This window comes from Tasmannia lanceolata, unplaced genomic scaffold (genome assembly GCF_043159265.1).
Source record: "Tasmannia lanceolata isolate RefF3 unplaced genomic scaffold, GAP_Taslan_0.1 ptg000006l, whole genome shotgun sequence".
Lineage (NCBI taxonomy): Eukaryota > Viridiplantae > Streptophyta > Magnoliopsida > Canellales > Winteraceae > Tasmannia > Tasmannia lanceolata.
Window position 1 is genome coordinate 48,332,249 of NW_027518683.1, and position 11,160 is coordinate 48,343,408.

Here is an 11,160-nt window from a genome sequence, read left to right on the forward strand (position 1 = left end):
AAATTCTGTTGTTCGCTTGTTTTCTCCGGCAAATAAAGTTAATGATGTGGAAACATAAAAAAATACGTGGAAAATATGGATTCTCACGAAAGGCGCTACCCATTTCCGCCTAAATCGATAGGAAAATCAATTTCCTTTCTCGCGAGAAAGCTATCATCGTGTTTTTTTTTCACAACTCTCCCTCGAGCAAAAACCCTAGGCGCTCCTTCGTGAACCTCGACCACTCCGGCGACGATTCTACCTCCGGCGGGCAGCAAAAACTCCGGCGAAGCAAATCTCAGGTCTCATTGTCAAGGTAAGTGGGTTTCATTTTTTTTTTTTTCCTCCAAATCCTCGACCTCGTTTCTCTGGTCTGCAACTTTTTTGTTACTTTTTTCAGGGAATAGGATTTCTTCAATCCACGGCCTCCTTTCCCCTCTTGATCTACAAGATCTGTAGGATTTCTTCTATCATCATGTTTTTTTTTCACAACTCTCCCTCGAGCAAAAACCCTAGGCGCTCCTCCTTTGTCAACCTCGACCACTCCGGCCACGATTCTACCTCCGGCGGGCAGCAAAAACTTCGGCGAAGCAAATCTCAGGAATCATTGTCAAGGTAAGTGGGTTTCATTTTTTTTTCCTTCAAATCCTCGACCTCGTTTTTCTGATCTGCAACTTTTTTGTTACTTTTTTCCGGGAATAGGATTTCTTCAATCCACGGCCTCCTTTCCCCTCTTGATCTACAAGATCTGTAGAAGATCTAGAGGTGAATATGAGGACAGAGGTTTTTTTCTTTTTTCTCTTTTTAGGTTCAGGGTTTGTATTTTAGAAGTGTTTTCAAGATGATATAGCAGTACAAGAGAAGTTTTTTCTTCGGTTGATTCACACACAACCATAGATCCATTTTTAAGTTCTGATTTTTTAAAGTTAAGTTTTCTTAATAGAAGTTTTTTTCATGGTTTCCAATTTGTTCTCCGCCAGTAATTTCTGAGCTACTGTTTGGGATTTTAATTCACTGATTTTGGTTTCAGTTCTTGGATGGGTGTTGTACATTTTTGTGGGTGGCTTAGTTGTTGGGTTCTGATATAATGGCTTGGTTGTGGGTGGATGGGTGTTGGTGATATGTGGGTGGATGGGTGTTGTACATTTTGTTTTGGTTTTCATAAAAAAGCCCAGCTTGTTTTGTTGGTTTAGGGTACTAATTTGATCTTTTACAGCTTGTTTTGTAGAGCTTTTTTGTTTTTTTCTGCTTTTCTTGTGTGGTCGGTTATAATGTCTTGGTGGTTTGGTGTTGCTCATATAGGGCTACCATCGATTATCATGCCTCGAGAACTACCAAATAGGACACTGATTATTCGAGCTGTAGCTCTAGTAATGGCAGCGGTAGCTACAGCGACGGTTAGGGTTAGACTTTACGTTGAAGAAAATATGACAAGGGGCCCTTATGAAAGTGGGTACGAAACTCGTAGGACATTTGTTACACGTTTTACGAATGCAGAGAATCATTGTATTGCGCTTCTGCGAATGGATGTTCGGTGCTTCCGCAGCTTCGTCGCGATATTTAGAAACACGGTCCTACTTGAAGACACAATCCACTGTTGTGTTGAGTAACAAGTGGCGATTTTCTTACAATTAATTGCCCACAGCCAAGGAACCGTACTATTAGAGCATCCATTAGACGGTCAGGGGCCACTGTTTCGAAGTATTTTAACAAGGTTCTATGTGCTGTGCTCAAACTGCAAGAGTTGTTCATATTAGCTCCATCAAGGGATACACCACATCACATTGCTGACAACCCGAATTTTATGCCGTACTTTAAGGTATCGTTTATTACCTTGTAGTAGCATGTAAGTTGCATAACAAGTTACTCATATGTCAGCACTGACGGGTGACATTTTAAATGTCCATATTGTAGGATTGCATTGGTGCAATTGACGGGACACACATTCAAGCAACAGTAGCCGAAGATCTGAAACCTAGATTTATTTGTCGTAAGGGATGGCCCTCTCAAAATGTGCTAGATGTATATGACTTCGACCTGAAGTTTACTTACGTGTTAGCTGGGTGGGAAGGGTCGGCATCAGACTCTAGGATCCTAGCATCTGCTTTATCAAAGCCGAATGGGATTCCTTGTTTACCAGGTACTACTAAGTTTGTCTTTTACTCCGTACCACTGTTGTTGTTCTCGGTTATGAAACTTATATATATCCCTTCGTGTGTCTGTAGGAAAGTTTTACCTTGCTGATGGTGGGTACCCATGCCTGAGAAATTTTATAACTCCTATCCGAGGCATTGGTTACCACCTAAACGACATTAGAAGGCGCAGACCTCAAACTGCATATGAGTTGTACAATCAAAGGCATTCATCAGCAAGGAATATAATCGAGCGGACTTTCGGTGTCTTGAAGAAGCGATTCAACATAATTAATACGCCACCCATGTACCCATTCGAACGACAGGTCGACATAGTGTTAGCCTGTTGTTGCGTCCACAATCACATAAGGAGGGAGATGTCGAACGATACATACATTCCTATTGTAGACAATGAGTTGGGGCTAACTATAGCGGAGGAGGAGGATGAAGAAGAAGAAGATCGTTTTCTTACTAGGGCTGAAGATGTGAGAGCGGGGTCTACTTCGAACAAGAATAATGAATCATATGTGGAATGATTTTCAAGCACAACGACGTGGTCGTCATTAGGATGACATGTTTTTGGGTTGTAATAATTTTATGACTATTTCGATTAGACTTCTGCAACTGTGTTTCATCATATGTTGTTTGATTGTATTAGGATTTGGAATTTTTTGGGTTGTAATAGTAATCTGTTTCATCGTACTCTATTTGATGATATATTGTTGTGAGTGATTATTTGGATATTTTTCTACTATGTTCAATGGTACTCTATTTGATGATATATTGTATCACAATGTTGTAGATATAATGGAATCAACTTCAGTAGAGAAGAGGAAGAAAAATAACTCCTGGAACGACAATATGGATAGGCATCTCATATTAGCCATGCAGCATCAGATTGCCGAGGGCCAGAAGGCCCCCAATGGTTTTAAAGATGCTGCGTACAGTGGCGCAGCGCAGGAGCTTACTACTGTCCTTAAAAAGCAGATCACAAAGGAGCACGTTAAGAACCGTTTGAAGACGATGAAAACCAACTATAGGTTTCTTAACACTATCGTCAACCTGAGCAGATTTGGCTGATATCCACAACTGAAGAAAATATCCGTTGAAGACCAAGTGAAGAATGACTATTTGGCGGTAAGTATAAGTCGTCATAATTCCTTCATTACTTGAAGACACAATTTGGTCATAATCCTTACAATGCCTCATTTTGTTTTCAGAGGAATCCTGATCATTTACGCTTCTTTAATAACCGTTGGGAGCTATATGAGGAGATGAAAGAAGTGTTCGGGGAAGATTATGCCACTGGAGAGTTCGCTAGGGATAGACATGCCCCTTCTCAGGACACACAGGATGTGGAGGGGCTTTTCTCATCGAGCCAGGCAGTAGGGCTCGATGATATGTTCGACGGTACGACCCCTGCTTTTACTCCTCCCCCAGCTCCTCGTGCTTCCAGATCACGTCATTCATCCCCAATTAGAGACACCAGCCAAGGTTTTAAATCTCGGTTTCGGTCATCACCGAAACTGAAACGTTTCGGTTTCGGAACGAAATTTCGGACGAAATCTTGTAAAAATTTCACCGAAATTTCGGTGAAATTTTGGAAATTTCCGAAACGTTTCACCGAAGTTTCCGAAATTTCACCGAAATTTTGTACTTCACCGAAACGTTTCACCGAAATTTCCGAAACGTTTCACCAAAATTTCCGAAACTTCACCGAAATTTCCGAAATTTCACCGAAATTTTACCGAAACGAAACGTTTCGGCCGAAATTTCCGAAACGTTTCGGCGAAGTTTGGTACTTTTCCGACTCACAGTGAATTTCGTTTCAGTTTCCACCGAAACCGAAATATTTCGGCCGAAACGAAACGTTTCGGCCGAAATTTAAAACCATGACACCAGCATGGGCTTTAGTGACTCATCGCCACTGAAAGCCCCAGCATCAGGTAGTAAGGGGAAGAGGAAGAGGCGAACAAGTGGTGGACAACTTTCATCTGATATGACTTGCTGGTCAGATAGTGTTAGGATGGTTGCTGAGGCCATCATTACGACTGGTGAGGTCCATAGCCTTGCTGAATTGAAAGCCACTGTGATGAGCACCTCTGGTTTCACCATGTTGGAGCTGCTTAGGGCCTATACGTACCTGCACAAAAATCACAAGAATGCTGAAGTCTTCCTTTCCCTTTCCGAGGAAGAGCGAGTGGCTGTGATGGGCGATATTGTGGCACGTTTGGCGTAGGTTGCTATGGTTTGGGGACCTTTTTTTGGGAATCATACGATCGTATTATATGATCGTAGTATGACTCTGCTAGTTTTCTGCATCTTTATTTTGGACTTGTTTTGGAGGACTTGTTATGTTGTTGTTGGACTTGTTTTGATGTGGTTTATGTTCTTGGGCTTTATTGTAATGTTGTTTACTTTGTTGGACCGCTTATCCTACGTGTTTGTCCAACTTTTTGGTCATTTGGTTTATGTTGTTGGACTTATTTTGGAGGAGTTCTTATGTTGATTTGGTTTATGTTGTTGGACTAGTCTCAATGAGATGTTTCTTGTTTCTTGGAATTATTTTGTTGGACTTGTATATGTTGTTACTTTTTAATACTTTATGTTGTTACTTTTTTTATTTGCATTTCTGTAGGTTAATGGCAAAAAACAAGTTTTATGTGGTTTTTAAGGGAAGGCAGGTGGGCGTATATGACAGTTGGCAATGCTGTCATCTTCAAGTTAACGGGTTTAGTGGAGCGTGCTTCCGTTCGTATGGGAGTAGGGAGGAGGCAGAAGCTGAACTTACTGTGTTTTTAAATGGCATTAGTGGGCCCAACAAAGATAGGAAAGAAGAGACCAACATTCCTACGCCCCAAGCTTCAACAAACTCTTCTGTGACAAGTTCCTCTTCCAATTAGGTTTTATTGTAGTGTTTCTGTTTATACTTTTCAATTTGTAGGCCTGTAAGTATGTCAGACTATGAAATATGGTTTAATGTAACTTTTCTGTTTAGTTTTCCCAATACAGTTTACTTGGCAAGTGAACAGGCTTAAGAAACCTTTTCTCTGGATTTCTCATATTTTCCTGCGCAAGTGAACAGGCACAGGATTCCTTTTCCTGCACAGTTTCTTTTCCTTTCCTTTCCTTTCCTTTCCCTAGAAAACAAGTGAACGGAGCCTAAGTGATTAAGGTGGTCAATTTAGCAATGTAAAGATATTCAAGTTTTAATGCCAATACTAACTCACTCAATTCTAAATAAAAATGCAAGCACAAATAAGAGAGTGAGAGGGAGAGAGAAATACCAATCACACAAGTGACACAAAAATTTATAGTTGTTCGGCCAACGGCCTACTCCACTCTACTCAAGGTCGTACTTGAGGATTTTCACTATTGAGACCTCCACGATGCCCGGCTCCGAGGCGATTACACTCCCAAGGGATTGAAATAAGGATGCCATTGTCACCTTTACAATGACTCTCCTACTTCGCCGAGTTTTAAGCGCTCCACCCAAGGGAATTAAAGACGGATGCCCTTGCCACCGATCTAAGGAGGAAGAAGAAGAAAGCTTTGCCTCTAAGTAGGCTACAATGCACAATGAAGCTCTTAATATACTCTCAAAGATAAACAAGTTTCAGCCTAAACCAATCTCAAATGATTTTCTTAAATCAAGGCACAATGAAGGATTGGTGAGAGATTTACCCAAAAATGGTTGCAAGTGAGTTTCAAGGGTTTTTAGTGTTGGAGTATGTTTATCATCATGTTTTGAACCCATACAATGGGTATATATAGAGTCCCAACACAATATGACCATTTCAGAGGCAAATTGGTCATTTTCAGGTCAAAAAATCAACTAGTCGTTGGGCCTCCAACGGCTATATATATTTTTTGTCCCTAGTTGTTTTCTCGAAGCTCCGAGAAATGTCTCAGAGTTCCGAGAAAAATTCTCGGAGCTCCGAGACTGGATTTCCAGCATTTACCTTCCAAGTTGTAAAATTCATTCTCCCTCATTTCTCGTCGGATTTTGATGTTCTTGTACTCTACGGATATGAGAAAAATGAGAGCTATCTGTTAAAAAAAATTTTAAAATATTTGAAAATTTTTTAAACAAATTTTGATAGGATTTAGTTGCTGGTCCAGGTTGTTTCTTCAGAACTTTATTTTATTTAATATTGTGTTGAATGTCATATGGGTCTCAACATGTTGGTACACCACCATGGCCATTCACTTATCAATTTAAGTACTTAAAGGGTGTGTTAGTCTCTTTGAAAAACATATTTTTATGGGTTTTAAGATGTCCCTTGATCAAGAGAAAACACAAGAGAGAAAGGTGATACATACTACCATTCTAAGTACTCTCTTGAACTTCTCTTGAGCCTTCATTTGATCTTCAATGTGGTGCTTGGCTAGCTTTGGGATCTTCAAAGTTGAGCTTCTTTCTTTGACACCTTCCAAGGATAATGCCACCATTTGGTTCAAGCTCTTTTGTCATTTGCATTGCTTGTTGATCCTCTAGCTTTGGCCTTCATTGATCTTTTCCTGATTGTTCAAATGCTTGATGTGAATGATGTTTAGCTTCTCCTTGGTTGATCCTCCAAGGTGTGATTGGTCCAAGTATGTTCCGAGCTCCTTTGCCATTGTGTTTGGTTCATCTTCAAGCATAGGCCAACAAGGTGTGTGCTAGTATGATTTGACTTGGGTAGGACCTGTCTAAAGCACAACACTCAAGGCAAACGATTAGCCCATAAAGAACTAATCAATTTGGGTTTGTTGATCATCAAAACAATGTAAGAGGATGAGCCCTTGGGCTTACAACAACCTTCCTCTTTACCTAGTTTTTAGGCTAAAATCTACCACCGTATCACATTAGCCTTTCTAACTTTATTGGCAGGCTTGGCAGCCAACTTTAGCCGCAACCCACATCCTATCTTTTAGAAACCCTAAAATACCCAAACCTCACCCCTACTTCCTTGTTTTTAGGCAAACAAAACCACCCACACTTGTAACTTTTCCTATTATATAGGCTTTCCCTTTACCATCCAAAACTCAAACGTCATAGCCACCACCCTTCTCTAATAAAATTGCCTAAACAAAACCCTTGAAACTCTCCAATTCACAAAAAATTGCCACCTATTCCCCTTACTTTCACACCCAGCAAATCCACCCCCTTAACACCATTCCATCTATCTTAACATCCTATAATCTAGCTTCCATCCAAAACTTTCCATTTTAACCATTGACCTTAAAAGATAATCCCATTCCCTTTTGAACTTTCTCATGGATATCTAACCCTACATCTTGGCTAGCCCATCTCTCTTCTTTCTCATTGTTTCATTACCCTGCGCTCTTCCTTCTAGGCCCTTTGATCCTAACCTTTAATCACCTCCCTAGATCATACCATGTGCATTATATGTTATCGATTCATCTCCTTTATATTTGTGGGTCAAGCCAATTAGTCAGAGATAAGCATATTTCAACATATGGACCTATCATTTATTCAGCCCTTCTTTGGATATGGCAATTGCGTGACGGCGTGCTTGTCGTGGATTGACACAATTGAAGATTATATAGATAAATATGGCCTGAGCCATGTTGAGACAATTAAGTGTGCAAAAGCAACCGTTAGCCTCCATGCCAAATCATTCTTGAAAAAGATGGAATGTGAACGGCATAGATAGGGACAATCACCCTTCAGTTGTTGGTATGAAGTACGTGATCTCTTTATCAGAGAATTTGCTTCAGCTACTTATCAAGAGTCTTTGAGAATTCAAGCTAAAATGAGACATGAAAAAGCCCAAAAGGACAGGAACCGTGCCAAGAAGAAAGACACATGTTTTCTAAACCAAAAGACATGGCATATGTACCAGGCTAGACGAGAATACAAGAGGCATATCAATTATGCAATCAAGATTCAGAGTTGGTGGCGACAAACGATCGCTCGAGTTGATTACGTGTACACAAAATGTGCCGCCAACATCATTCAAAGAGCCTGGAGGGCCCAGATCACTCGACGGAGCATCTGATGAAATTCTTAGCTGCAGTGCACGAGTCAAAGGTGACAGACAGAGATTTATGACATCTCTATGACAATGTTGTTCATATCGAGCATAATGAAGGATACATTCAGCCTCTGTTACTTTAGATCGAAGAGTTTATTGAAGGAGTGATTTCTAGTTGAATCAGGTCCAAAATTAGATGGAAGTATACAATTTGATGGAAAGGATCTCAATTCGAAGTCGAAGCAAACAATTCATCCATACAGAGCTATTCCACAATGGCTCTAAATTTCACCTTATTCTCTTTATTTTTGTCTAAACTCGAGGGCAAGTTTCTTTTAAGTGTGAGCGACTGACGTAGGACACTAATATTAGGATCTTTCTTTGTTCCCACTAGGATTAGTTTCCTCTTTTTCCACCTACTTTTTATCTTTAGTCAATAGACAATTTTAGTAGGTCTTTTTTGGTTGGTTTCTATTTTGGTAGGATATTTTAAGTATGATTAGATTTGGTCTATTAACGGTAGTTTTAATCACTAGGATTCTGATTTTTGCTTTAAATACATGACGTAAAGATGTAAAAGCCAACAATGGAAAAATATCAAAGATGTTTTGTCTCTCTATCTCTCATTTCTTTCCTAGTGGATTCTAGGGTTCTTCTTTCCTAGTGGATTCTAGGGCAAATTTCAAATCGTACACTTTGGCTGCGTTTCCATGTTTGATACACGGCGTTAGAAGTTCACAAGAAAATGGCCAAGAAACTCACAAAGAGCCCAACATACATCGATCAAATTAGATGACTATGTAACTCACAAGTATTGAGCATTTTGATCTCTTAGTCTTACTATTCATCGTTCTTGTTCTGAGTTTTGGATCTCCCTCTCTCTTTCGAGTTAGCAATTAATGGCATTTATGCCTATTATTATACAATCTTTCTCTATATCAAACAAACCGTTAGGGGTCCCAGCCAAACCCCAGCTTACCCATAAAAAAACGAAAATGAAGTCATGAATGATGCCTCATCCCGAGTAACCCCAAATCGTTATGAAATCTGACTATCGAATCAACAATATTTACAGCCTCTCAGTGACATTCGATAGGCATAAAAATGTCCGGCCGGACAAGAAAAAAAATTGATCAAAAACATGATGCTCAAGGCTGATTCTTAGTGAAGTCTGATCAGACATGAAAAGATCTGACCAGGCGAGAGAAAATGTAATTGGAAAGATCTAGTTTGAAAGGATCCCACCTTTCTTTTCATGAATTTTTTTTTTCACTATTTTTCTTTTGTGAATGCGTTTTTTCTTCGTTTGTTGATGATAGGATTGCTTTTCAAGATGTTCCCTCGCCAATTACACACACACGCACTTGCATACCGTTTAGGGGAGTGCTTACCGATAAGGAAAAATTGCAAACTCTAGCTTAGTGTTTCTATAAACACTGTCAAAATGGGTCGACAATTGCATACCGTTTATATCGAGCAAGCACTCCATTTAAAAGGAACTCAGCCCGCCTATTTAAAAGATTCCCATACGAGACCACATGTGATGAAAGGTGAGGAGACCATATTTTGATAATTGCACGAACTCACCCTGTCTTTTGCACCCGTCAGAAAGGTTACTGCATTCCCAAAAAGCTCTCAGAATCCAATAAAAAATAAAAGACAATCTGAGTTCGTGCAATTATTAAAACATGGTTTGTGCCACTACTGAAAATAGTAGGAAGCGAGTAATTGTTGGAAGAAAATCAAACTAACCTCGTCCATCTCTTCACCCATTTCAACAGCTCGCAAAATGTTAAGAACCAGTAAAGGCAATTGGTTTTCCACCATCAGCATATCTCCCTAACGTATGAAGACAGAATTGAGATACCATGAAAGCTAAAAATGGGGTCCGTGTGAGAATAGTGATCGTTCTTTCCCATCAAAGCTCTTCCAAACTCAATCAAAAAACACCCATCCACCAGCATAAGCTTCAAGAATCTGTCTGTATCTTCCCACACCTCACGGAGGTCTTCATAAGAGCTCCTCAGTTCTTCCACCACTTTATTTAATGCATTCTTGTATGCTTCCGCAGGCTTCTTTGTTCTCTTTATAAAGTGGTGGAGAGCTCTTAGCTTGTGCTCTTGTAAAGGTCTCAAGTGTGATTTCCCATGATGGTAGGGTCCTATGGACACTATCTGTGGTTCATAGGCCTTCTTATTTAGTCTTTTTATCCATTGGGATACCCTATAAATCGACCTCTTTTCTCGTAGCTCCTCATCCTTCTTCTCCAAATTGATAGGGATCAGAATTTGGTTCTCAACATCGGCTACCAAGTTACCACTCTCTTCTCTTACTAAGTAGTCTTCCACAACCGTTGCCATAGCTAGAAACCCACAGGTTATTATATCAGCATAACCTTTCTTTCTTTTGAGATCTTGGCCCCAAATTGAGCAAGGGACTTCAAGACCCAGTCCTGAGCTAGCATTTTCCTCTCATTTTCTCAAGTCAATTTCATGATTTAAGTTCAATCTTGGTGGGTTGTACGGTGTAGAATATTGGGGGAAAAGGAAATAGAAAATGGAAGGAAACCCTCCATGAGCATTATCACTGGTGCAGGCCGTGGGACTCTTTGTAAAGTGATAGTTGGCTTCATTGACTACGGTGTCTTTGTCGTGTCTTGTCAGTCAAAACGCTTTTGATTTCTCTAGCGCTATGATTAAAAAACACGTGGTGATAAATTTTCATAGGTAATTGCTAGCGTCCATAGCAAAAGGCATTTCTCGGATGATCTGTCCCACTTCAGACAAGCCACCTCGTGAATGGAGACAAAAGCTATTGTCTTCATTCAAAAGGCGGCTGGTCTGACATACAACAGACAGCCGCGAAAAGGCTTTTACGATGGACCATAGCAAATTACATTTTCATACTTAATACTTTTCTTAAACGAGAACATGGAAAAAGGGTGGTTGAGCGCACTTGTTTGCTAGACTATGACTTGTAAAATGTTGGGCGCGCTCCATCAAAACATTAGGTGGAAAATTGTAGGCCCCACCGTAATGCATAGGTCTGCGTAGAGATGGTGGGCCCCA

At 40.2% G+C, this 11,160-nt stretch overlaps 1 protein-coding gene across 2 annotated transcripts in view; it reads right to left on the reverse strand.

The window, feature by feature from the left end:
* LOC143880426 (putative UPF0481 protein At3g02645) overlaps positions 1-10,692 on the reverse strand; it is a 29,493-nt gene extending 18,801 nt beyond the window's left edge. For both annotated transcript variants that reach the window (XM_077383427.1, XM_077383426.1), the window contains exon 1: positions 9,845-10,692. In XM_077383427.1, the coding sequence (XP_077239542.1) occupies positions 9,845-9,925 (81 nt within the window). In that variant the 5' untranslated portion in view covers positions 9,926-10,692. The remainder of the gene's footprint in view (positions 1-9,844) is intronic.
* Between the last annotated feature and the right edge of the window lie 468 nt (positions 10,693-11,160).